Source organism: Erythrolamprus reginae, chromosome 10 (assembly GCF_031021105.1).
Source record: "Erythrolamprus reginae isolate rEryReg1 chromosome 10, rEryReg1.hap1, whole genome shotgun sequence".
Taxonomy (NCBI): Eukaryota; Metazoa; Chordata; class Lepidosauria; order Squamata; family Dipsadidae; genus Erythrolamprus; species Erythrolamprus reginae.
In genome coordinates, this window is record NC_091959.1 from 1,572,722 (window position 1) to 1,600,718 (window position 27,997).

At 44.2% G+C, this 27,997-nt stretch overlaps 3 protein-coding genes across 3 annotated transcripts in view; 2 read left to right on the plus strand and 1 right to left on the minus strand.

The window, feature by feature from the left end:
- Positions 1–27,997, plus strand: part of MTMR10 (myotubularin related protein 10) — a 780,230-nt gene that overhangs the window by 58,961 nt on the left and 693,272 nt on the right. The window lies entirely within an intron of this gene.
- MPHOSPH10 (M-phase phosphoprotein 10) lies at positions 2,132–12,972 on the minus strand. Its single transcript, XM_070762187.1, has 11 exons — positions 12,822–12,972; positions 10,531–11,197; positions 9,301–9,461; positions 8,058–8,238; positions 7,724–7,865; positions 6,529–6,596; positions 5,841–5,978; positions 5,250–5,360; positions 4,945–5,052; positions 3,943–4,170; positions 2,132–2,947 (listed from the first exon to the last, which is right to left on the minus strand). The coding sequence occupies exons 1-11, from the start codon at positions 12,917–12,919 to the stop codon at positions 2,801–2,803; spliced, it is 2,049 nt and encodes a 682-aa protein (XP_070618288.1). The 5' UTR covers positions 12,920–12,972; the 3' UTR covers positions 2,132–2,800.
- Positions 13,814–19,214, plus strand: MCEE (methylmalonyl-CoA epimerase). The gene is made up of 3 exons (XM_070762188.1): positions 13,814–13,917; positions 17,296–17,624; positions 18,964–19,214. Exons 1-3 carry the CDS (start codon positions 13,887–13,889, stop codon positions 19,114–19,116), a joined length of 513 nt encoding a protein of 170 aa, XP_070618289.1. The 5' UTR covers positions 13,814–13,886; the 3' UTR covers positions 19,117–19,214.

Below are 27,997 nucleotides of genomic sequence, written 5' to 3' on the forward strand. Positions count from 1 at the left end.
AGTTTTTACCCTGGGTGCTTAGACGGCCCTCACTCTGAAAGTATTGGTTGAATTCTGGGTTTTTATTATTTATTCAACATTATTTTAAAAAATATTTATTTATTTATTTATTATTTATTTTATTATTCAGGGGTGTTTAGTCTTTATTAGTGGGGTTATATTGAGGAGTTTTTACCATTATTAAACATTGCTCAAATTTTGACTTTTTATCCTATAGGTTTTTTTTATTGTTGTGAGCCACCTTGAGTCCTACAGGATCGGGCAGCCTACAAGTCAAATTAATAAATAAATAAATAAATAAGGACCTTTTAGTACTCATCTCAAATGATCTAAGTGCCAGAGCTCGCTGTAACAACATTGCCACAAAAAGATTTAAAAGTTGTTAACCAAGTCTTGCGTGGCTTCTTCTCTGGTAATATTGAATTGCAAACTAAGGCACACAAGACATTTGCTAGACCAATTCTCGAATACAGCTCACCTGTCTGGTACCCGCACTGCATATTGGACATTAATACAATTGAACGAGTCCAGAGATATTTCACGAGAAGAGTCCTCCGTTCCTCTGATCTCAACAAGAATACTTTATGCCACCAGGCTTGAAATTTGGGGTTTGGACGACTTAGAACTTTGCGGTTTTTAGTCTGATTTAAGTGGAGTACATAAAATTATCCACTATAACCTGCCCAACCTGTCAATGAATACTTAGCTTCAACCACAACAATACATAAGCGCACAATAAATACAAAACTTTTCCTGTGCAAGAAAATCCCATCTCCGCTTCCCCAATTTTTTCCCCCTGCTTCTTCCATTAGCTGACAAAATCTTACACTCCATCAATTAGACCGGCGTTTCGATTTTTAAAGACGGCAGCTGTACGTTGCCTCCCTATTACCCTGTAAATGCTGCTGCGGCTGCTTACTTTTAGCCCAAAATTGGAAAGCAATTCAAATCTAGATTCAGCCTGACCTTGATTGCCTTTGACAGATTCTACCTCCAAAGCCCCAGATGCAAAAACAGACAATTATGCAGCCATTGAAAGGGGTGGCGGGGAAGTATTGAAGCCTTACTGAACCAGTATTGTTCATTTCAGGTGCTAAATGGCATCTTTTGATAAGACTGTCTTCCCCCACTCTGCTAGAAGGCATTAAGGGTGTACAACTTCTTTTAGAGCTTAAAAGGGATAATTGTATTAAAGGATAAGCCTGAAAAGGTAATTTTCCCAAACTGAATAAGCACTTTGAATAGTAATCAAAAATTCCTGAGCTACTTTCCTTTGCTTTTAGTGCTGTTAAGATGAGAAAACGGACCTGCTTTAACAAGACAAATATGAAAGGTCTCTTACAATTAAAATTTCTACAAAAGGATTGTTTTTAATATACACTAAGGCTATGCTTTGAAATATAGTAGCCATCCATCATCCTACCTAGGCATTAAGAGGAATTCAACCTCATGAAAAAACAATAAACCTTTTACAGAGTACAAAATCTTAGAAGTTGGAAGGAACTTTAGAGGGAAATGCTACACAATTTTCTTATTATTCTTTATGTCCAAGGAAAAAAAATATATCAAATCCCAGAAGGTATTTTACAGCTTCCAAACAAATTCAACCCGAAATGTGGAATGGAAGATAAATGAAGATCGTATGAAGCCTTCCATCGCAACCCCTGAACCAGCATAGAATGTATGCACCACTTTAATATTAATTCTGTTTCTAGTTTAAAAACCCACCTGAATCATTTCGAAGATTCACATCAAAGTGTGTCTCCAATCAGGGCTGGTCACCTGGTATTTTTTACAAGTGGTTCACAACAGAAAACAGGAAAACAAACCTAGGATGCTGTTGGAAAAATTCACTGTGAAAAAATACTGGACTAAAATTCACAGCTGGTTGCAGGAAACAGTAGGCACAACTGCATATTCCTGAACTCTTCCTATTTAAAGGACAATGTCCCAAAAATATCCAATACTTAATGCTGCATATTACAATAGCCGCCAGGATTGTTTAGGAGTAATACTGGAAAAACTCCAACATATTTACGGAAAACACGATAATAAAGAAGATATACGACTGCTGAAATGGATAAATTAACCATTGAACTCAAAGGTCAAAAAGACTCAGAAGACTACAATGCAAGGGGGGGAAATGGTATAATTGGACTAAGACTAGAAAATTGAAGGGACAATGTGGGGCGAAGACATAGAATTAGACAATAAGGTAAAACGATGTATAAACTGCATAAATACAATATTAATGTGCATACATGGCTGTAGCTCTGCTTAAAAATGTTGTGATATATAAAGTGTGAAAAGCAATAAAAATATTTAACAAAAAATTTAAAAAAGGAAAAATTCACAGGGTTGCAGTTGGCTGATTGGGGAAGGAAGATCAAAGAAAGCCTGAGAAATAAAAAAAAATAAAAAAAAATGGCTTCTATTATTGTTGAGAATCAACAGGGCTGTGTCCAGGACCCCATCACGCCTAATTCCTTTGTTCCTTGTGAGTGAAAAATGCTCAGAACCACAACTAGCCAGAGGCCACCGCAGGCCAAAGGTCAAAGAAAGGCCATATCAGCTGGACATGCCTGTATACAGCAACGGCTTCGAGAGAAAGGGGGATATATTGATGCCTTATCGACAGAGTTTAATCCAAAGCACAGTTTTAAATTAACAAAACAATAACAATCCAACCCTTATTTTAATATTTTAGCCGCCCTGAGTCTGCGGAGAAGGAAAATAAATCTAATTAATGAAAAAACCTAAATCAATTAAATTTATACAAAGCGGGGCCATGCACCATCCATCATAGCTTCAGCTTCTGGGCAGAGAGCCCCTGTTTCTTTGGTCTCTTCTGGCTTTTCTTCGTCTCTTTGATTTGCATTTTCACTTGGTCTTGCAGCTGGGAGAAAAAAGCCTTCGAGGACTTCAAGGCTTTGTCTCCGCCGTCATCCTGCAAGAGAGAAGAGTGTTTTACGGCGCGTCACCGAGATGCGGCCAAGGGGAAACACACGTCTATCCTTTCAATAAAACGGAGCCTTTCGGAAGATGGCGAAAGTCGGAGGCCGAGCCACGCAAAGCTGTCGTTGGTATTCTGACCGTCATGAAAGAACATTGGCAGCCGTTGGGTTAAGCGGCACGGTCTTTTTTCCAGACAGATGAAAGCAGTGTGTGTTTGTGTGTGTGTATCTAACAGAGGGCACGGAGAGAGTCAACTTCTGCTCGAATGCTTCAGGATTCAGGTTGAATGTGTATAATTTTAGAAGAGCTGCGCGCACATGGTTGGGTGTGTGTGTGTGTTCATATAGTAGATAATGTATATTTCTGTGTGCCTGTGTGTAATAAGTATGTACATATATGGCATCTATACATAGAAGTATATTTTGGAAGTTCAGTCATAGTAAACAGAGAGGGAAATTGTCTCTCTTGGAGGCGAGGGGAACCGAACCCTAACCCTGGATGTGAGTGAGGTCAAGTTGGCCACCTTTTAGCCAGCCGCATGACCTGTAACCCAGCCAGGTCACATGATTGTCAAGCCACTCCCACCTGGTTACATGGCTGGCAAGCCACACCCACAAAATAAGCCACACCTAGTGTGGTAGTAAAATTTTTTTGCAGCCCTTCACTGACCCACACCCAACCTCATGAAGGACTGAGTCTAAACTGGGGGAAGATCCAAGATGGTGGCCGGGGTTGTCCTCCAAAATGATTGACAGGCCCAGCCCTTGATGTGATTGGACGAGGAGCACCCTATCTGAATGCTAGGTCCACCCCATGCAGAGAATCTGGGATTTTGGACCATATTTTTTCCCCAGCTGTAGAAAACAGCCTACCAGCTCATGGCCATCAAACGGGGTAAAAATGGAAGCTGCTCTCAAGACGAAGGCATTGGATACATGCACAAGCGTTGGGCTCTGGGGGTCTTCGGCCCCACTTTCTTAACCGTACCTTAAGCAGCGAGGTGCCCCTTTCCTTGGTCAGCTTTTTCAGCTGGGCCTCTGAGGCTACTTTGCTGAGCTTGGAGCTGGGATGCGACTGGCTCTCCAGGAGCTTCTGCCTCCTCTCTTTCTCCTTCATCTTCAGGCGTTTCACCTTCTTCTTCCTCCTACGGTCCCGCTTCTTGTCCGTGGGGGTCTTCTCAGCGTCGGTCTTCACATCGCCCCCTTTGTTCTTCTCCTGAAATCCAAGCGAGGGAAACATTTCGGCAAAACAACAACCACATCCCCAAACCAACCAAGGTTGATCCCACGAATCTTAGCAGGGGACTCGGAAGTCTTCGGGTTGTCCCGATGGCTTCCGGTCCAATGGTGTTACTAGGGCGGTGCTGTGGGTGGCGATGTCTCGCCAGGCTCTGCGGCGGCTGCAGGGCGAGTGGCGCGGGCAGGGGTTGCTGGGTGAGGAGCCGCCCCCCCTGGTGGACCGGAGGTGCAAGACAACAGCGAGGAAAAAGACGAGGAGGACCAACTGCCCCGTGTCTGGTGGCGGGAGGAGGAAGAGGGGCCCACGGAGGGAGCCCTGGGAGCAGGTGGCGAACCCCTTCAAGCTGGTGAGGGTCTGCCACGGCCTGGCCAGAGACCCTCAGCATCCAGGCGGTCTCCCCCCAGCCTTCCCAGCAGGGCTCACAGCCTCCAGTCCGAAACCAACTAACTTTGATCCCATAAATCTTAGCAGGGAACTCAGAAATCTCCCTGACACCCAACCCAGGCCCACCACTAACATGTCCACAAGCCAAGAAATTTTGCTGTTCGCTGGAATGATCCCCCCGGCCTCACGACCCACTGAAATGACACCATTTCACTTTAGGCAAAGCAGACACCGGCATTAAGATAAGCAGCAGTGGGTGGGTGGGTACAATCAACTACATGACTTCACCCCCAACCTGGCATGGGAACCAGATTCCCAAGGATGGGATCAGCCAGTGATGGAGAGCAGGGAATGGTAATGCCTCACCTTGACTTCTTCAGGTGCCAGGAGGGCAGCGTCGCTAACATGCACTGGCGCGACCTCTTCCATGGTGATCGCTGGGAGGTTGGAGACGATTCTAACTTCCGGCACAGGCTGCAGGGAAAACGAAACACAAGAGAGACAGGGTGGACATACATCGTTCAACCATTGGTGAGAGGCCGTGACAGTTAACATCTACTCACAGCCAAATTCTGATTTGCTTGGTGTGTATGTGTGTATGACTGTTTCGTTTTGTTTAGGGGTTTTTATTGATTATCTTACTCCCAAGACTGCGGGGACATCGTACTTACTGGTTTCGGCATGAAGTGGAAGTTGGAGAGAGCATCCAGTTTGACGAACAGCGTGTCCATCATTTTCTGTATTTCGACATGCTCGGGCTTTTCTTTCTCCTCTGTTTTTTTCTGTATTAACACAACATGGGATTAAGGAGAGCAATTCCCATTAGAAAATAATGGCAGGATATAAGTAGCTTTAATTTTTAATCTCATATAAAATATAAGGTTTGTTTCCTTTTATAAAATGATTTGTAGTGTTTAACTGCCGAAGAAATTAAATACGTGGATATGAAACAGGGCCTGAGAAACTTTTTAATCTGTTATCAACCTAGGTTACACTTGAGTGCTGTTGAATATTTAGTAGGATATTTCCACATTGTTTTCTTCTTAAAAACCCAAACTTAATTTCTAACCATCGCATTGTATGAACACATAATTCAAGCAGTATAAGAAAACAAAATCAAATCACTAAAGTCCATTTAGGAATTAGCAATTGACTTGCAATTCTTTTGTTTTTCCTATTTATTCACACAACCATCAATTCCTGGGGCTTCGAGTGTAAATAAACAAACCGCTTTGGCATTTCAGTAAGGGAGAATAACACACCTGGTTCAGTTTCAAATATTCCTGCTCGTAAATTTCAGCCAGACTCAATTTGCTCTTTTCCTGATCCAGAGTCAAACGCTTCTTATACTCAAACGGATCGTCTTTCTGTTTTTCTTTACGGACAACATCGTCCCAAGCCTGGAACACAAAAAGGTTTTGTGTGTGTGTGCTTTAAAAGAAACTCCAGAATAATGCTCGTTGCAGGTAGCAATGGACATCTCACTTTATGCAATTCTTTCTCTGTAGCAAGCCATAAAATTAGCGGACAAAATTGCAGGCGTTAAGGACACAAATCTGTACAATATAAATATTTTTTTTTATATGCCAGAATAATGAAAATTTAGCAGTTTTCTAACCCTGAAGCACCAGATTGCTTCCTTGCAAAAATTCCTTGCAAAAATTCCACAGCCACAGACTCTTCAGGATTCTTAGTATTGGATTATTGTTATAGACTGTTTTATTACTGTTGTTAGCCGCCCCAAGTATGCGGAGAGGGGTGGCATACAAATCCAATAAATAAATAAAATAAATAAAACAGAAAAACCATCTTCTGCACCGCGTTCAAGGAAGGATGCCCACAATCCAGACCCCATTAAGAACAGCAAACCAGCATCAAGGAGAAGCTATGGTGGCCAAATTCCTCTCTCAAGCAGCATAAATGAGAGGGAGATTAATAATTTTTACTCACCTGATCTTTTATCCTTCTCTTGATCATCTCTTCCAGCTCAAGTGTTGTTTCTTCCGTAACCATAGGAGCTGGGAACATAAAAAATACACAAAGCCCACAGTGAGGTTTAACAATGCGCTTTCTGAACATAACCAGATGATGGAATTATCTTGGCCATGTAGAAATGAGATTTCCTAGCTCCAGCACCCAGTTTGGTTAAGGTGCTAGCCTAGAAAGAAGGGAGGTTGTGAGTTCTAGTCCTGCCTTAGCTGTGAAAGAGGGCTGGGTGACTTTGGGCCAATCTCTCTCTCTCTCTCTCTCAGCCCAACCCACCTCACAGGGTTGTTGCTGTGAGGAGGAACGCAGGCTGGAAATGTTCCCCACTATGGGTTATTTGTATAGAGAATAAAGGAGAGATAGAAATCAAATAAACCAACACATAGGAATCATTGAGTCTGTCATCTGCACCTCCATCACTGTCTGGTTCGGTTCTGCAACCCAACAGGACCAACACAGACTTCAGAGGAGAATCAGAACTGCAGAAAAAACAATGGCTGCCAACCTGCCTTCCATTGAGGACCTGTAGACTGCACAAGTCAAAAAGAGGGCTGGGGAAATATTTACTGACCCCTTGAATCCTGGACATAAATTATTTCAACTCCGACCCTCAAAACGTCGCTACAGACCACTGCACACCAAGACAACTAGACACAAGAACAGGTTTTTTTAAATGCCCTCACTCTGCTAAACAAATAATTCCTTCAACACTGTCAAACAATTTACTAAGTCTGCACTATTACTACTAGTTTTTTCTCATCATTCACCCATCTCCTCCCACTTAGGACTGTGTGACTGTAACTTGTTGCTTGTATACTTAAAATTTTTATTAATATTGCTTCCTGATTATTTGTACCCTATGACAATCATTAAGTGTTGTATCTCCTGATTCTTGACAAATGTCTCTTTTTCTTTTACGTCCACTGAGAGCATCTGCACCAAGGACAAATTCCTTGTGTGTCCAATCACGCTTGGCCAATAAAGAATTCTATAATTCTATTCTATTCTACTCTACTCTACTCTACTCTACTCTACCCTACTCTACCCTACCCTACCCTACCCTACCCTATCCTATCCTATCCTTCATAACTGCTAAGGAGCATTTCTTCCCCGGAACCTTTTAAGAGAGAGGGGTCTCCGGGCTCAATTGGAGGTTTACCCATTCGGACTGCGTGGTCAAAGAGCAGCATCTCCTCCAGGAGGCTGTTTCCGGGTCTCTTCTGACCCCCAATTTCGCCCTTCAGTTGCCACGGCTTCTCCTTCAACAGCTCCTCTTCGAGCGATTTGATTTTCTCACTCATCTGGAAGGAGAAAAACCAGCAAACTTTTCACCCCCAAGACGCCAATGTTTTAAACCTGTTTCTTGTTCCTTCCTCACTTCATTTCCTTCCCCCCCCTCCCCCCCCCCCCCCCCCCAAATTCCCTTCTGGCTTGAAGATTTCGTATTTATAAAAATCCTTTCAGGTAAGACCACAAACGGGGCGCAATTTCACCTTTTCCTGCCTTTTCTCGAAGGACGATTTCACTTCGGGGGGCTTGTTGCTAGGTTTTTCCTGGGATGGGGCCGGTTCCTCTTCCCCATCGCTCTCGAAGGGCAGAGAGAAAGTCACTCTTTTCGAAGGGTCCTTGTTTTTCCCACCTCTGGTCTGTCTCATTTCCATGGCCTCAGTGCTCCTGTTCAACAATAGGATAAAAAAAATAAATTCATTAGGCATCTATTTTTATTTAATAATAATAACAACAGAGTTAGAAGGAGGTCTTCTAGTCCAGTGTTTCCCAACCTTGGCAACTTGAAGATATTTGGACTTCAACTCCCAGAATTCCCCAGCCAGCGAATTCTGGGAGTTGAAGTCCAAATATCTCCAAGTTGCCAAGGTTGGGAAACACTGGACTAGTCCAACTCTCTACTTGGGCAGGAAACCCTACACTGCTTCAGACAGAGGGTTCTCCAACATTTTCTTGAAAACTTCCAGTGTTGGAGCATTCACAACTTCTTGTGGCAAGCCATTCCGCTGATTAATTGTTCTAACTATCAGGAATTTTTTCCTTGGCTCTAAGTTGCTTCTCCCCTTGTTTAATTTCCACCCATTGCTTCTTGTTCTACCCTCAGGTGCTTTGGAGAATAGGTTGACTACTACTTCTTTGTGGCAACCACTGAGTATTGGAACACTGCTATCATGTCTCCCCTGAGTCTTCGGAGAGGGGCGGCATACAAATATAAGTAATAAATAAATAAATAAATAAATAAATGTCTCCCCTGGTTCTTCTCTTCATTAAACTAGCCATGCCCAGACAGATGGTCATCTAACATCTGCTTAATAAAAGCTTCCAGTGTTGGAGCATTCACAACTTCTGGAGGCAACTTCTGTTCCACGGATCAATTGTTCTCACTGTCAGGAAATTTCTCCTTAGTTCTAAGTTGCTTCTCTCCTTGTTTAGTTTCCACCCATTGCTTCCTGTTCTACCTTCAGGTGCTTTTGAGAATAGCTTGACTCCTTCTTCTTTGTGGCAACCCCCGAGATATTGGAAGGTTGCTATCACGTCTCCCCTGATCCTTCTCTTCATTAAACTAGCCAGGCCCAGTTCCTGCAACCGTTCTTCATATGTTTTAGCCTCCAGTCCCTTAACAATCTTTGTTGCTCTTCTCTGCACTTTTCCCAGAGTCTCAATATCCTTTTTGCATTGTGCATTATTAATAAGGATTATTTTTTTAAAAAACAGAAATCAGCCACATACTCGGGAGCGCTCTCAGCGCTGCCTTCTTCCTCCTCCTCCTCCTCCTCGTCTTCTCCACCCTGGCTATTGTGGTCATCTTCCTTTCCATCCAGAGGGTCGCTGCCCTCATCCACCGGATCAAAGTAATCTTGGTATTTAAGGTCGCGAGCACTTTTAGTTGCCTGAGGAAGAAGGAAACAGGAGTTGATGGACAGTGAATATTTAACACACTGGAAAGAGAACGGCTGAAGAACTTGAGCTAGCATGAAAATGTCCAGAGATACTTCACCAGAAGAGCCCTTCACTCCTCCACTCGAAACAGAATCCCCTACGAGACTAGACTTTCAATCCTGGGCCTAGAAAGCTTAGAACTAAGACGCCTTAAACAAGATCTAAGTATTGCCCACAAGATCATATGCTGCAACGTCCTGCCTGTCGGTGACTACTTCAGCTTCAACCACAACAACACAAGAGCACACAACAGATTTAAGCTTAATATTAACGGCTCCAAACTAGACTGTAAAAAATATGACTTCAGTTGTCGAAGCATGGAACTCATTACCGGACTCCATAGTGTCATCCCCAAACCCCCAACACTTTATCCTTAGATTATCTACGGTTGACCACTCCAGATTCCTAAGAGGTCAGTAAGGGGCGAGTACAAGTGCACTAGAGTGCCTTCCGTCCCCTGTTCTATTGCTCTCCTATATCTCCTATACCTTTCTTCTATTCCTATATCTCCTCTTCTATTCTTTCATTGATATGTTCTATTACTATATCTTCTTTTCTATTCTTTCTTAGATATATTTTACTATGAGTATCTCCTCTATAACCTTCATCATGTATTTTACTATGTGTATATATATACCCACTAAAACCCTCATTGTGTAGTGGACAAAATAAATAAATAAAACAAACAAATAAATAAATAAATAAAAATAAATATCGTTTTGCTGTAGGATTATTCAGAATCCCCCTTCCCCCCCCCCAAAAGGATGCATGTAAACAAAGCAGAACTTGAAAATAATTGTGCAAATTTGATAAATATTCTGTCTGCGGAGAGGGGCGGCATACAAATCTAAATAATAAATAAATAAATTCCACAACCAGCTGTTCCAAACTGATCTGGAGAATGGCTTTGAAATCTAATTCTTTCTTTGCCAGCCTCAAAGGGTCTGAAAATAATATCACCTTTTAAGGGCAGACTAAATTTACCCTATAAAAATACAATTTTTTCTCCCAAGCGCTTACCTTCTTCTCCTTCATCACTCCGAATTCCTCCTCCTCCTCCTCTTCTTCTTCCTCCTCCTCATCTCCGGAGAAAATCTCTTCAAAGTAATCGATGCCATCGCTGTCGTCATCTCTGCTTCCTTCTTTCTCCTCCGCCTCCAACGCGGCCTCCATCTCGGAGAGCTTGAAGAACCTGTCGTCCACCAGGGAGTCTGTCCCCGTCTTTTTCCTAACGCTCTTCTTCGACTTTTGGGTTTGCCGCTCTAACTTATCGATGTCGAAGTCCAGCTCAGAATCCTCGTCGCTGGGAAGGCCATTTTTGGAGGCTTCCGAGTTGCTTCTCTCCTGGTTAAGCTCTTCTTCGTCCTCCTCCCCTTGGTCCTCTGCATCCATGTCCTCCACGCCATCTCCTGCCTCCTCTTCCTCCTCCTCCTCTTCAATGTCTGGGAGAAGAGAAAGCAGCCCCCTCCCCTCGTCCTCCACATTCCTCGCGACTGTTTTCTTCAAGGACCCCAAGACAGCATGGTTCTGGAGCTCCAGCTGTTGCCAGATCTGTTCCTCATCGAAGTTCTCAACCACCAGCTGTTCTAACGGGCTCCCAGCCACGATTTCTCCTCGGAGGGCGTGATGCAAATCGTAGAGCGCTTTGGTCAGGGTCACGAAGTCAGCGGCAAGGCCGTCCTGGACACTGGAAGGGAAAGAGGTTACAGGCCCCTCACCAAATGGGATTTGCCCCCTTCTTTAAGCCAAGATGACCCTCCATGGTCTCATTTGATTTCCATTCCATTCCCCTCCCTCCCTCCCTCCCTCCCTCCATCCATCCATTCATTCATTCATTCATTCAATTCCAAGTCAGACTCTGGACAGCTTACAGTAACAATAAATACCAACAATATAAAATATATCATGGCAGACACCAACTTTTATCTTTACTTTTTAGATATTTTATTGGTGCTATGGTAGGTTTTTAAAATTGTGAAGAGGCCCCTCACCAAATGAGATTTCCCCCCTTCTTTAAGCCTAGTTGACCCTCCATGTTCTCCTTCCTTCCTTCCTTCCTTCCCTACCTACCTACCCACCCACGTACCTACCTACCTACCTGCCTACCTACCTACTTAGATTTATCTGCCACCCAATTCCAAATTGGATTCTGAGCAGCTTACAGTACTAACAATAAATACCAACAATATGAAATATATCATGGCACACACCAACTTTTATCTTTTTAGATATTTTATTGGTGCCATCATGGTAGGGTTTTTTTTAACTGTGAATCACTCAAAGTCTTTGAGAATCAGGTGGCATACAAGTTTAATAAATCATCCCTAGGTTATATCAATTATATTGCCATTTCTTTTGATAGCTGTGAGTCACAGGCTCATTGGAAAGCAAGCAAGTTTAATAAACCATTATTATTGTTTTATTGTAATTTGTTGCAAGCCACCCAAGCCGGTTGATAGCCAGGTGACATACAAGGTTAATAGATCACCATGATTATGATGTTTTATCGACTTTATTGTTAATTTGATTGTTGCAAGCAGTTCAGAGCCATTGAGTGTCAAGCCGGGGGCAGAAGTTGGTGATAAATCAACAGCTTGCCACACTATCTATAAGAGGCCTGAGGTTTATGGGAACTTGGGAGGGGTGAATTTCAGGAGGGAGCTGATGCAGCCACATTCTTGCTAGGGGTTCAAGGTCATCCTATGCCCGCCCACCTGGGCGGAAGTAGAGGGAGGACTCACCACACTGGCACAATCTGAGTGGACAACGTGAAAAGTTTGTGAGTGGGGGGGGACAAGGCGCATGAACTTTTAACTGGGTGGGAAGCTCAGATTCAGGCTTCCCGGTGTGGCTGCCAGGAAGGTTCCAGCAATAAATTGGAACTTTGAGGAGCACTTTGACATATGGACTCTGATTTAGTTTGGATGCTACCTGGAACCTTGACATTTTTAACCTGGGTCTTAATTTGGACGGCATAAATGACTATTATTAATATTTTATTGATTGCACTGCAATTTATTGGTGGTGAGTTGGGGTGCAAAGAAACTTAAATCAACCATCGCACTGCTATTATTTCACTGCAAACAAGGTTCCTTCCCACTATGCACAATCAGCAGGCGTGGGGTGAAGACAAACGACACAAAGAATCCGGGTCCCTTCCCCACCCGGCAGCCAAAGGCGGGGGACCCGGCGGCTGCTCGGCCGGAGGAGGGGGTGGAAGGCTGGGGACGATGGGCTTTGTAGTGCTACCCTTCGTGGGAGACCGACCCCCGCTCGGACCCGCCTGAACCCGCCTCTCCGCCCGTCTCTACCTGAGGAACCGCTCGGGACGACCGGCAGCGGTGCCCAGGAGCTCCAAACACGTGTCCAGCCGCTGCCGTGGAGACGGGGCTGCGACGGAGTCCGCCATGCTTCTCGGGCGCCTCTCGCGGCGCTTCCGTCCCTCAAATGGGTCCGCCCGGAAACGTGCGCTCCGCAGAGGAAGGTTCCGCCTGGAGGGAGAAAAAAAGGGTCCGGGTGGCTCTGTTCTAACAAAGCGGGGCCCCCGAATCTTTTGCAATGGGGAGAAGGCTCCGGGGGCTTTTCTTGCACTGCTCTCCCCTCCCTCCCTCCCTCCCTCGATCTCTGGCTGCTTTCTCTCTCCTGTATCTTCCCAACAACCCTGCAAGGTAGGGCGGCACTCCCATGGAAGGGCTGAGCGAGACTTTGCACGGGGTGGGCAAGCACAGACCAAGGCGGGTCCTTTGGGGGCAGGGGGCATCGCCGGAGCGCCTGCAGGGGAAGCAACCCCTGCTTTGCAACAGACACGCGACTCCTCTGCAGCCTCAGAATTGCTCTCCAACCTTTTATTTATTTTTATTTATTTATTTATTTATTTATTTTGTCCAATACACAATGAGGGTTTTAGTGGGTATATATCTATATACACATAGTAAAATACATGATGAAGGTTATAGAGGAGATGCTCATAGTAAAATATATCTAAGAAATAATAGAAAAGAAGATATAGGAATAGAACATATCAATGAAAGAAAAGAAGAAGAGATATAGGAATAGAAGAAAGGGATAGGAGATGTAGGAGAGCAGTAGAGAGCCTCGCCGCCCCTAAGGGCTGCATCCCCCGCCTTGCATTGTCGTCTCTCTTTTGGTTGTGGTTCTTTAAATATACACGTGAAAAGGTTGCTATTTGGGAAGAGGAGAGAGACCCTTGAAAATAACAGGCGCTAGGACCCAGCGGTGGTTCTTCCCTGCTTTGCGAGGGGCCACCGTTCCTCCTCCTTTATGACCCCGCGGCGACGCCGTTGCCAGTTCTCTTTCTGGCTTCACCCCGCCCGAAAAAGGCGAAGGAGCCCAGCTTGGCTGTGCCAGGTATAAAGATGGCCGCCCTCAAGGGTAACCTGGTGGCAGGTACTCGCTGGGGAGTCGGGGGAAGAAACGGCTCGGACAAGAGGGAGGCGGTTTCCGCACGAGACCCCTTTGCAACCTTGCTGGGTGGGCCCTTTGCACGTTATGCACGCTTGCATTGGTTGCAGGCGCGCATGAATGCTTGCAACTCTCCCCCCATTCTGCCGCTTTGCAAGATTATTAGGGGTTGCAACAGCTGGAATCCAGCTGAGTGCAATGCTCTTTCCCTGCTGAGACCCTGCTTGGAAGCGCGCAAGGCGGGATGCAATTCCTTCCCTTGTCTGGAATGCAATTCTAGGGGTAGGCTGCTACTGTACACGGAGGCTCCATTGCCACCGCAGCTGCTGCTTTGGGGAAATCGTGGGGAGAAGCCAGCCCAATATCCCTGTCTGTGGGGTGGGCAGGCCTACAGCACCTTTTCAAGGAAAGCTTCATTTTGTACACTACTCCTGAACCACATGCATTAGAGCACTGGGGAATTCTGGGAGTTGAAGTCCAGATATCTTCAAGTGGCCAAGGTTGGGAAACACTGCACTAGAGTGCAATTAGAGGGCAATAGAACAGGTGTTTCTCAATGGACTTCAACTCCCAGGATTCCCCATTCAGCATGATGGCTGGGGAATTCTGGGAGTTGAAATGTGCACATTTTAAAAGTTCCCAAATTGGAGAAACGCTGCCCCAAATTCTTGAACTTGATATATGGACAAAAATCGGAGTTTTTGAGTCGGTTGAGAAGGGCGGCATAGAAATGTAATCTAATCTAACCTAATCATAAAATATAAAATAAATAATAAAATAAAATAAATATGCCAAAGGCAGTCTAAACACCTGGCTGACTGTGCTGACAACAGCAGCAATAATAATAATAATAATAATAATAATAATAATAATAATAATAATAATAATAATAATTGCAAAAGGAAAAACAGCTATGATGGTACTTTTAGCATCATCAAATAAGAACATCTTTAATACACAAACTTAACAAGTATAACAAAAAACTATGTTGTCAAAATACATACGCCTGCTACTTTGCAGGTACTATCCCCCCCTCCCTTACCCCATCCAAAACTTCTACTATCTTACCTATCTCTTAATACATATATCAAAGTACTACTTTATCCTTAAGCTAACATACTTAATAGATATGAGATTATGCAATCATGAATATTGAATACAATATAAATATCTATAGATAAATGTTTGAAATGAATATATAAGTCTACGGAGAGGGGCGGCATACAAATCTAATAAACAAATAAATAAATAAAATAAATAACAATATATGTTATTCTGTAAAAGATTTCTTGCTTTGTATCCCTCTTATTTTTTTTTTGTACTCCCATTCCCCTCCCCCTTTCTTAATAAATCAATAAATTATTTTTATTTTTTTTTAAAAAGAACATCTGCCTCTCCCAAGTCCTTGGGAAAGACTCAATAGGTGGATAAAATGCCAAGGCCAGCCGAAACATCTGGCTCTTGGTGCAACCAGCCATAATAATAAAATCTAACATTTAGGACAGTAGGAAACTTCCAAGACTGAATTTCTGTTGCATGGAATAATAATTTTGTTGCAGCAACCTTTCCAATCATGCAGCAGACAATAAACTGCTTCTCACATTTGTCTACGGAGTCGTGACAGCTCCAACAGGCACATCTGCAGTTTCCCCCCATGGCCCTGCAGGGCATTTTCTCGCTCCTCAGTCCTGCCTACAGCTAAGTTGGCAACTAGTTCAAAATCCGAACAACAGAAGTGCAGATTGCTTTCATGTCCTTCCGAAGAAGTCAGCAGGAACCAGCTGCTTCTGCTGCCAAGAACGTGGTAGCTGCCCCACAGCCCTAATGTGGGGTGGAAAAATGGATTAGCTCATTAATATTTGCAGTTTAACACATTTGTGATTGTGAAACCTCAGGCATTTTGCAGCGTGCTTAACTGCCGGGGAGAGAAATTTATTTATTTAATTTATTTATTCTTTGTCCAATATACAATACATATGGAATGAAACAGACATTAAGTAGTATATATAGGGATAGTAAGTAAAAAAGAAGAGGAGTGGATGAGAGGGAGAGAATATACAGGATATATGAGAAAAGGAAAGGTAATTGGACAAGGGATGTTAGGCACATCAGTGCACTTATGTATGCCCCTTGAAATGCTAAAAGGGGGCGTACATAAGTGCACCGGTGTGCCTTTCATCCCCTGTCCAATTGTCTTTCCTTTCTCTCACTTATCATATATATTCTCTTTCTTTCATATATCCTCTCCTCTAAGTTCACTTTACCCCTATATATATTACTACATGTCTATTTTTCTTCTTATGTATTTGTGTATTGGACAAATGAATAAATAAATAAATAAAAATAAATAAATAAAAGATTTATCCTGTGAAACTATAAACATTTTATAGGACATTTCAGGTGCACAATCCACATTTTGCAGAAGGAAAAACCATTCTGGAAAAGTTTGATATTTGGCTGTTGAGAGTGTAAACTTTGTGAGTCTGTAAATTCTTGAGAATGATGCAGCATTTTCAACAATATGTACTGCTCAAAAAAAATAAAATAAAGGGAACATTGGACACATCCTAAATCTGAATGAATGAAATATTCTCATTGAATACTTTGTACATATACACATACACATACACACGTATATACATACACTGCTCAAAAAAATAAAGGGTACACTTAACACAATATAACTCCAAGTAAATCAATTTTCTGTGAAATCAAACTGTCCACTTAGGAAGCAACACTGATTGACAATCAATTTCACCTGCTGTTGTGCACAATCAACTTTGTACACAACAAACTATTCAATGAGAATATTTCATTCATTCAGATCTAGGGTGGGTTCTTTGAGTGTTATTTATTTTTTTTGAGCAGAGAATAGAACAGAATAGAATAGAATAGAATTCTTTATTGGCCAAGTGTGATTGGACACACAAGGAATTTGTCTTGGTACATATGCTCTCAGCATACATAAAAGAATATATATATATATGTCACATGTTTTTTTTGCTGAATTTGAAAATTAAGGGAGACTAGGATAGATCTATTTCGGCCTTATTTTGGCCTCATCAGCTAGCCATACCCACTGGGACTTGAACCTGCACAACCTTTGCCTTGTAAGGCAGAGAATTATCCTCTAGGCTACAGTATCCAATCCCTTCAGCTCTGCACCAGGGAAGGGTTACATATTTTTGTGTCGAATCATATATTTTATATATAAGGGAGTATATATATATATTCCATTTTTAAAAGGGAAAATATATTCATCACTATTCTCCTTTAGTTGTTAGTCTACACTTTGACATCAATATCACCCTTCTCTCACATTCTAGTGTAATTCTAAAAATGTGGTTTTTCTTCTGGTCCCAGGTCTTTTCCCGCGCCTCCTCCGCTGGGGAGCTCCGTCGGGCAGGTGCTTCTCGGACCAGGCGATCCCCCCATCTTTGTGGAAGTTGGGCCAGCTCAACCACGTGGCCATCGCCGTGCCTGACCTGGAAAAAGCCACCGCTCTCTACAGGGATGTGCTGCAAGCCCGAGTGAGCGAGGTCCTTCCCCTGCCGGATCACGGAGTCTACACGGTCTTTGTGGAGCTGGGCAACACGAAACTAGAACTCCTGCACCCGCTGGGAGAGAAAAGCCCCATCGCGGGTTTCCTGCAGAAAAACAAGGCCGGGGGAATGCATCACATCTGCCTGGAGGTATTGTCTGCTTTTTTTGTTTTGTTATTGTATTGGCAGTTCTGTGTTAGCAAAAACTTCAGAAGAGAAGGATTTAGGGGTCGTGATTTCTGACTGTCTCTCCAAATGGGGAAACAGTGTGGTCAGGCGGTAGGGAAAGCAAGTCGAATGCTTGGCTGCATAGCTAGAGGTATAACAAGTAGGAAGAGGGAGATTATGATCCCACTATATAGAATGCTGGTGAGACCACATTTGGAATAATACTGTGTTCAGTTCTGGAGATCTGACCTACAAAAAGAGATGGATAGAATTGAATGGGTCCAAAGACGGGCTACAAAAATGATGGAAGGTCTTAAGCATAAAACTGACCAGGAAAGACTTCATGAACTCCATCTGTTTAGTCTGGAGGACAGAAGGGAAAGGGGGGACATGATGAAAACATTTAAATATGTTAAGGGGTTAAAGAAGGTACAGGAGGGAAGTGTTTTTAATAGGAAAGTGAACACAAGAACAAGGAGGCACAATCTGAGGTTAGTTGGGGGAAAGATCAGAAGCAACATGAGAAAATATTATTTTACCGAAATAGATGCTTGGAACAAACTTCCAGCAGACGTGGTTGGTAAATCCACAGGAACTGAATTTAAGCATGGGATAAAGGTATATCTATTCTAAGATAAAATACAGGAAATAGTATAAGGGCAGACTAGATGGACCAGGAGGTCTTTTTCTGCCGCCAATCTTCTGTTTTTCTACGTTTCTATGAATGAGGAAGGAAGGAAGGAAGGAAGGAAAGAGAAGGAAAGAAAGAGAAGGAGGGAAGGAAAGAAAGAAAGAGAAGGAAGGAAGAGGGAGGGAGGAAAGAAAGAAAGAGAGGAAGAAAGAAAGAAAGAAAGAAAAGGAAGGAAGAGGGAGGAAAGAGAGAGAGAGAAAGAAAGAAAGAAAAGAAAAGGAAGGAAGAGGGAAGGAGGAAGGCAGGAAGGGAGGAAGAATCCATAGGAACTGAATTGAAACATGCCTGGGATAAACATAGATCCATCCTAAGAGAAAATACAGGAAATAGTATAGGGGCAAACTAGATGGACCAGGAGGTCTTTTTCTACCGTCAATCTTCTAGGTTTCTAGAAGATGTATGGTTCATGGGGTGGGCTTTTGAGAAGAGATGCAAGGAAATGAACTCTAACCCTGGTGGAAAGACCCTCACGACTTTAGATCCGGGTTTCTCCAGTTGTGATAACATGACCCTGTTAATAAATCGGAACTTTGAAGAAGGCCAAGCCTTGGACTCTCATTTATTTCTCGGATGCTCTTTGGAACGCTGACATAACGCTTCGAAACCCGATTATCTCTCTTGTTTCCCCAGGTGGACAATATCGCCAACGCCATGGAAGAACTGAAGAGGAAGAAGATTCGTCTTCTGAGTGACAAACCCCAAATCGGTGCTCACGGAAAGCCTGTGGTTTTCCTGCACCCCAAAGACTGCGACGGGGTCCTGGTGGAACTTGAACAAGCCTAGTTCTCCGAAAAGGGAGGAGGCGTCCATCCAAGATGACAGCAGCCAAGCTGCCCTTAGAGCAGAGGTCTTCAAACGTGACAACTTTAAGACTTGTGGACTTCAACTCCCAGAATTGTCCAGCCAGTATCCTGTAGATGAGAATTCTGGGAGTTGAAGTCCACAAGTCTTAAAGTTGCCAAGTTTGAAGACTTCTGCCTTAAAGTCTAGGAGAGAGTCTCTCCTTTATGGCACGTATCTGAGGGGCCCTGGGGCTCCCAAAACCTCAGCCCCCCCCCCCCCCCTATTTTGAAGAGGAAGGAACAGGATTGCCAGTGAGCCCATTCATCTGTGGGCAGGTTTTGGGGGATGCACCCCAATAAACAGTGCGTCACCTGAAATATGGAAGCAGAATTTACATTTACAATTAAAAACCAAGGAAGAAAAGGGAGGGTATTTTCGAGTGATTGAGCCAACTTGCCAACACATGGCAAAGCAGTGTGTTTGAAGCCTGGCAACATGGGTGGACTACAACTCCCAGAATTCCTCAGCCAGGTTTATAATAATACTGACAACAGAGTTGGAAGGGACCTTGGAGGTCTTCTAGTCCAACCCCCTGCTTAGGCAGGAAACCCTACACTACTTCAGACAGATGGTTAGCCAACATCTGTTTAACAACTTCCAGTGTTGGAGCATTCACAACTTCTGGAGGCAACTTCTGTTCCACTGATCAACCGTTCTGACTGTCGGGAAATTTCTCCTTAGTTCTAAGTTGCTTCTCTCCTTGTTTAGTTTCCACCCATTGCTTCTTATTCTACACTCAGGTGCTTTGGAGAATAGCTTGAATTCTTTGGCAAATCCACAGTCACTGAATGTAAACATGCCTGGGATAAACATAGATCCATCCTAAGATAAAATACAGAAAATAGTATAAGGGCAGACTAGATGGACCAGGAGGTCTTTTCCTGCCGTCAATCTTCTATGTTTCTATATTTCCTTAATCTGATGGGTGCTCACAAAGAGTTTTGTTTTTCTTCTAACCGTTGCAAGTCCAGGGTCTAATTTTACACCCTCTTGAAAGAAACCGATCTGAAAAAAATTCCCATTTGCAAGCGAGAAAGGATCAGTGGAGATTCACAGGTGCTTTTCTTCATAATTGCTCTGTTATTCCCTTAAGGATACACCTGAAGTCTTTTTTACCTTTTGCTTTTCATATTCTGAAGCATCACTTAATAATGAGACAATAGTTGTTATCCTAAGACCAATTTTGCCCCCCTGTAACAGTGGCTCTCAGGCAGCCTGTTCTCTACGGTTTCCTTTTTGGCAGGCTTCCAAAAAATGTGGCTATCGATAGAATAGAATAGAATTCTTTATTGGCCAAGTGTGATTGGACACACAAGGAATTTATCTTTGGTGCAGATGCTCTCAACATACATAAAAGAAAAAGAGGCATTTGTCAAGAATCATGTGGTACAACACTTAATGATTGTCATAGGGGTCAAATAAGCAATGAAGAAGCAATATTAATAAAAAATCTTAGGAGACAAGCAACAAGTTACAGTCATACAGTCCTAAGTGGGAGGAAAAGGATGATAGGAATGATGAGGAAAAACTAGTAGAATATAGAATTATAGAATTATATAATAAGTGCAGATTTAGTAAAAAGTCTGACAGTGTTGAGGGAATTATTTGTTTAGCCGAGTGATGGCCTTCGGGAAAAAATTGTCCTTGTGTCTGGTTGTCTTGGTGTACAGTGCTCTCTAGCGACGTTTTGAGGGTGGGAATTGAAACAGTTTGTGTTCAGGATGCCAGGGGTCAGTCAATATTTTCCCCACCCTCTTTTTGACTCGTGCAGTCTACAGGTCCTCAATGGAAGGCAGGTGGGCAGCAATTGTTTTTTCTATATAAACATAGATGTATGTTTTTCTGTCGAGCCACCTGGTATACCCACTCTTTATCAGCAAAAATGTAAATTTGAAAACACATACACACACATACACATATATAAATAATTAATAATAATAATAATAATAATAATTTATTAGATTTGTATGCCGCCCCTCTCCGAAGACTCGGGGCGGCTCACAACACGATAAAAACAGTATTATACAGGCACAATATATGGAAGAAACAGTCTTTAAATCTTTTTTAAAAATTCAGCTGCTAGCCCGAAGAGAATTATTTCTAGTTATTAGAGCTGCTCATAATTTCAAATCCTTTGAATAAGCAATGAGCAATTAAAAGCCAGATTTGTTTAACCAGCTAAGAAAAAATGTGTGACTGCAGTAGACTTTTTTTTAAATTTATTTTTTGCTGTAATTGAAAACACGGCCCTCTTGTCCCCCCCTGTTCAAAATTTTACTTCTTTATTCTGCGTATGGAGACTGGCAGTACAGCGATCCCTCCGCCACTTCGCGGTTCGCCTTTCGCGGACTCGGTGCATCGCGGGTTTTTATAAAATAATGTATTAATGGGAAAAATATATCACGGATTTTCGCGACTTCACGGGTTTTCTGCAGAACTCGATCTGAGACGCTACTTGCCTTCATGAGATTGTAAGCAACACACGATTGGTTGATTGATGGAGAAGTGGACCAACCAGAGAGTGCCGCTTTGTATCTCAGAGCCTGATTGGCTCAGTACAGCAGCACATTGTTTACTTTTCGTCTGCGCGCAGCTTCCCCATCTCAGTCTGCTCGTACACTCGGCCATTTCACGGGGAGCATCGTTTCATCGTGTAGGTTTATTTATTTATTTATTCATTCATTCATTCATTCATTCATTCATTCATTCATTCATTCATTCATTCATTTATTGGATTTGTATGCCGCCCCTCTCCGGAGACTCAGGGTGGCTAACAACAGTAATAAAACAGCATATAATAATAATCCAATACTAAAAATGATTAAAAACCCATTATTATAAAAACCAATCATACATACAAACATACCATGCATAAAATTGTAAAGGCCTAGGGGGAAAGAATATCTCAATTCCCACATGCCTGGCGGCAGAGGTGGGTTTTAAGGAGCTTACGAAAGGCAAGGAGGGTGGGGGCAATTCTAATCTCTGGGGGAAGTTGGTTCCAGAGGGCCGGGGCCGCCACAGAGAAGGCTCTTCCCCTGGGTCCCGCCAAGCGGCATTGTTTAGTTGACCGGACCCGGAGAAGATCCACTCTGTGGGACCTAACTGGTCGCTGAGATTCGTGCAGCAGAAGGCGGTCCCGGAGATAATCTGGTCCGGTGCCATGAAGGGCTTTATAGGTCATAACCAACACTTTGAATTGTGACCGGAAACTGATCGGCAACCAATGCAGACTGCGGAGTGTTTAGGAATTAAAAACATTTTACAGTAAGCGTAAAGGCACAATACGTGCACAGAACAGTGTGGGAATGGTTATTAAGGGAATGGGAAAGGTTCATGTAGCGTAAAAGTGGGGCAGGGTGTATAAAACCTTAAAATAATGCATAAATATTTAAATAAATATAATGTCCCCAATTCGCGGATTTTCCTTTATTGCGGATTGTCCTGGAACGTAACACCCGCGATAAATGAGGGATCACTGTACAGTGGTGACTCTACCTAAGAACGCCTCTACATACGAACTTTTCTAGATAAGAACCAGATGTTCAAGATTTTTTTGCCTCTTCTCAAGAACCATTTTCCACTTACAAACCCGAGACTCCGAAACTGTAACCGGAAAATGCAGGGAGAAGCCTCCTTTGGGCCTCTAGGAATCTCCTGGGAGGAAACAGGGCCAGAAAAGGTGGGGAGAAGCCTCCGTGGAGACTCTCTAGGAATATCCTGGGAGGAAACAGGGCCAGAAAAGGTGGGGAGAAGCCTCCGTGGGGCCTCTAGGAATCTCCTGGGAGGAAACGGGTGGAAAAGTTGGGGAGGAGCCTCCGTGGGGCCCCTCTTGGAATCTCCGGGGAGTAAACAGGCCTCCATCCTTCCTGTGGTTTCCCCAATCACATACATTACATTATTTACTTTTACATTGATTCCTATGGGAAAAATTGCTTCTTCTTACAAACCTTAAGAACCTGGTCACGGAACGAGTGAAGTTCGTAAGTAGAGGGACCATTGTACAGTATTCCAGGATCCTGGGACCACCATTTCTCACCTTCCCAGTGGCTTCACTTAATGACTATGAGTGACAATGGCTGCAGTTTTTTGCTTAGTACCCCAAAAAGTTGCAAAAATGGGGATGACACATTGACCAATCATCTTGCTTAGCAACAGAGATTTTGGTCCCAAATGTCATAAGTTGAGGGCTTTTATAGTTGCTTCGAGGCCAGGAAGACTTTGAACTTCTCAACTTTGGAGACCTGATGTCCGGGATATTTTGACCTGGTTTGCCTGCAGCTCCTTTTTTATGCTAACGCCGCCTGGGAGAAATGGAAATTTGAGCAAATTTGATGTCATGTTTTCTGTTTTGTACAACCCAGTAAAGTGTCTTAAGTGAGCGGTGAGTCAGAGATAATTAGCCATCGGATGACACCAAAAGCTTTTATCCTGATTTGGGAAAATGGACTGTAATTTAACATTGGCTGATCCTCACTTAGAGGTGACACGTTTTTCTCCCCCCCCCTTTTTTTTTTTTTTTGCAGTTGTATGGAGAATGCCCCTCTAAGAAAGCAAAAACAAAGAAATATGAATATTAATGGATTTCAGCTGGGCTATAAATGCCTGCACCCTTGCAATTTCTCTCTAAACATTTGATGTTTTTTCTGAAGGTTAATGTTCAAAAATCTAAACTTTACTGTTTCCATCTTGCCCGTGACTAATAATAATAATAGTAATAATAATAGTCTTCGGAGAGGGGCGGCATACAAATCTAAGTAATAAAATAAAAAATAAATAAATAAATAAATAATAACAATAATAACAATAATAATAATAATAATAACAACAACAACAACAACAATTATAAGCCGCCTAACTCCTTCCGGAGGGTTTACAACAATTAAAAAATATATAAAAACAATTAATAATAATTATAACAACAGAGTTGGAAGGGACCTTGGAGGTCTTCTAGTCCAACCCCTGCTTAAGGGAATAGGCTGCCTATCAGTTTCCGGTCACAATTCAAAGTGTTGGTTATGACCTTTAAAGCCCTACATGGCAGTGGACCAGAATACCTCCGGAACCGCCTTCTACCGCACGAATCCCAGCGGCCGATAAGGTCCCACAGAGTTGGCCTTCTCCAGGTCCCGTCGACCAAACAATGTCATTTGGCGGGCCCCAGGGGAAGAGCCTTCTCTGTGGCAGCCCCGGCCCTCTGGAATCAACTCCCCCCAGAGATTTGAACGTCCCCCACCCTCCTTGTCTTTCGCAAATTACTTAAGACCCACCTATATCGCTAGGCATGGGGGAACTAAGACATCCTCCCCCAGGCTTTTATATTTTATGTTTGGTATGTATGTGCTGTATGGTTTTAATTGCTGGGGTTTTAGATATGTTTTTTAATATTGGATTTGTTTTACTGCTATATTGTTTTATTATTGTTGTGAGCCGCCCCGAGTCTTCGGAGAGGGGTGGCATACAAGTCCAATAAATTATTATTATTATTATTATTATTATTATTATTATTATTATTATTATTATTATTATTATTATTCAGGAAACCCTACACCACTTCAGACAGATGATCCAACATCTGCTTAAAAACTTCCAGTGCTGGGGCATTCACAACTTCTGGAGGCAAGCGGTTCCACTGTTTAATTGTTCTAACTCTCAAGAAATTTCTTCTTAGTTCTAGGTTGCTTCTCTCCTTGTTTAGTTTCCACCCATTGCTTCTTGTTCTCCCCTCAGGTGCTTTGGAGAATAGCTTGACTCCCTCTTCTTTGTGGCAAACCCTGAGATACTGGAAGGCTGCTACCCTGTCTCCCCTGGTCCTTCTTTTCATTCAACTAGCCAGGCCCTGTTCCTGCAACCGTTCTTCATATGTTTTAGCCTCCAGTCCCCTAATCCTCTTTGTTGCTCTTCTCTGCACTCTTTCTAGAGTCCCAATATCCTAGCCATGCCCAGTTCCTGCAACCGTTATTATTAATTGTTTTTATATGGTTTTTTAGTTGTACACTCTCCGGAAGGAATTAGGTGGCTTATAACTTCTATTAAATAAATTAAATAAATAAAAAGAGCCTCGTTCAAGGTTTCCAGCCCATCCCACCCCGGGCAAGATAAAGGAAGGGCCCACCTTGAAGGAGACACTCCCCCCCCCCCAGGGATGAGGAAGAGGAGGAAACCCACAAAAAACTCAGCACCTTGGAAAGCGACGTCGGGAGGATGGAGAGGGGGGGGTCTCTTCCCTTTCCCTTTCCATCCCTTTAGCCTTGCACCCCCACTTCCTTCCTTCCTTCCTTCCTTCATTGGGGTGTGGGGGGTTTGGCTGCCATCCCCTGCTCAGCCCCAGGGAAGGAAGGAGAACCCCCCCTCCCGCCAGTGCAGTCTACCCTTGAATCCCCTCCCTTCCCGCACAGGGGCAGAAGAAGACCGCCTCCCACCCACCCCAGCTGCCAATCGGGAGGCCGCCACCATCTCCCCCACCCACAAATCCATCACTACTACCACCCCCCCATTCAGGGAGCCATGCAGGTTCCCGGGCGCGGGGGGGGGGGGCGCTTGCTCGCTCGCTTGCCGCACTCAGCTTCCCGGGCTGAAAGCAGCCGAGCCGCCGCACACAAAGAGCGGGGGTGTCGCTGCTGCCGCTCTGCCTCGCTGTGTGTCCCCCCCCGCCCCGCCCTGCCCTCCCCATCGCCGCCTCGACCCAGGTAAGCCCGTCGGACCCAAAGCCCGAGCATCGCAGGGAGAGGGGGTGGGATGGGGGGGGCGTTGCAGCGGTGCGCCCCCCCCCATCTTCCCAGCATCTCGAGGCCCCTCCCTGGCGCCCCCCCCCAGAGAGAGAAGGCAGGGGGCGCGCGCGTAAAGAGCGGTGGGAATGGGAAGTCTCTTTCATTTGAGGCTGGGGTCTTTTTGCAAAGGGGGGGGGGGAGGTCCAGAGACCTGCCGTCCTGCTTTGATCTCCCCCCCTCCCGCCGCATGAAGGTATCCCCTGCCTAAGCCCCGGCCGGAAGACCCCCCCCCTTCAAAAAAATAAATAAACCCAACTTCTGGTACTTGGAGGCAGGGAGGAGGCGGGGGTCGCATCCCAGCCGCTCGAGGCCTTCCTGCACCCCCATTTCCTCCGCGGGGGGGGGGGTGTCGACAGATAGAGAGAGGGGCATCTCGGGGTAGCCCCCTCCGGCCCTTGGCCAAAAAGGGGGGGACTCCCAAATTTGCATCCTAAAGAGCCGGGGGGTCCCCAGAAAAAGCTGTGAGCGCAACCGGTGGACGCTTGGCGGAGGGCTTGGGGTGAGGAGGGGGCTGCTTTAACCGAGCCCCCCTTTCTTCTTCCCCGCTGGGGTGTGTGTGTGTTAAGAAAAATGCCTCGGTCAAGGCACAAACTGGGGAGGGGGCGCAGCTTCCCTTTGCCTTCCCTGCCCTGCTTGGAGAGCCGCGGAGTGAGGAAGGGACTTCATTGATTTGGCTTTGGGGAGGGGGGTCGCATCTCTCTAGTTCCGGGCTAAGCCGGGCGGGGGTCCAACGGGGGCCAGAGAGACGGAGCCCCCGCCGGGTTGGCTTCGCCAGCCAACCCGGAGACCGAGTTTTCTCCGCCTGGCACCGGGCGCGCATCGCTTCCCATGGCCGCTATTGTGAGTTTTCCCGGCGGGCGCGCGAGAAGGCGAGGCTGGGGGGGGGGGGGGGGGGATGCCAGAGATGCTGCAAGCTGCTCCATGCTGGCGGGGGGGGGAATGGTGTGGGGGGGGTCCCGGCTCCGCTTCCTTCCACCCCACCACCGCAGTCTCCTTCTTTTGTTCCAATTCGACCCGTCCTGGCTGGCGATCCTTCTGCGGCCGCTGCTTTTTTGGGGTGGGGGGAGGGCAGAGATTGCTGGTGGAGTGAAGATATGTGGGGCTGGGGGTGCAACCTAGGAGACCCTCCCTCTCTCTCCTTAAGAAGGCCTGGAGGTGTAGCTCAGGCACCCCATCGCAGGTGTACAAAAATCACCTTGTGTGCCATCCAAGAAAAATTGTGCCCCTGTTTTTCCAACCTTCTCGGGATTGGCGGAAGGGGGGGCGTTATTTCTCATCTTCTGCAGAGGCGATGCTGGTTTTTATAAAGGGAGGGGGCTTTGAAAGCCCAGGAGGGTGCAGGTTTGTTTTGCTCTGGAACTAGGGGGAAATAAAGCCAGGATTTTTTTTTTTTTAAATAAAGTTTATTCATTTTTCTTTTTAAAAAACAAACAAACCCAAAATCATAATAAATGCAGTAAGTAGTTCTGCATTGGCACATTCTTGCATAGTTTTCTTTTGAGCTACGTTACATTTTGTAAACTTATATACATTTAATCGTGCTACACTTCATCTTATTTTAATAAAATAGATAATATACTTTTATTTTATACTATTATGCTGAATATACTTATACGTTGTACTTTTCTATATACTATTATACTTATACATTATGCATTTCTGTGTACAGTATATAGATTAGGTTAGATTTATTAGATTTGTATGCCGCCCCTCTCCAAAGACATACAAATCTAATAAAATAAATAAATAATGTGCTTCAATTTTAGTTTTTTCTTTTCATTTTGTTTTCCTGTGCCGAATCCATTGATACCATCTTCCCAAAAGTATTCTGAATCTTTTTGGCCTCGCAAATCGATCGTTAATCTATCCACCTCTGCACATTCGTATATTTTTCTAATTATTCTACTTTCGGGGGGGATTTCTGAATCGTTCCAGGATATTAAGATGCACTCTGCTCCTTTCCTCTTTTTTCTCTCCCTTTTGTTCCTTTCTCACAAGTTTGCACTAGGGTTGATATTCCTGGAGGCGTCTGTAATATGGCAAATGATTTA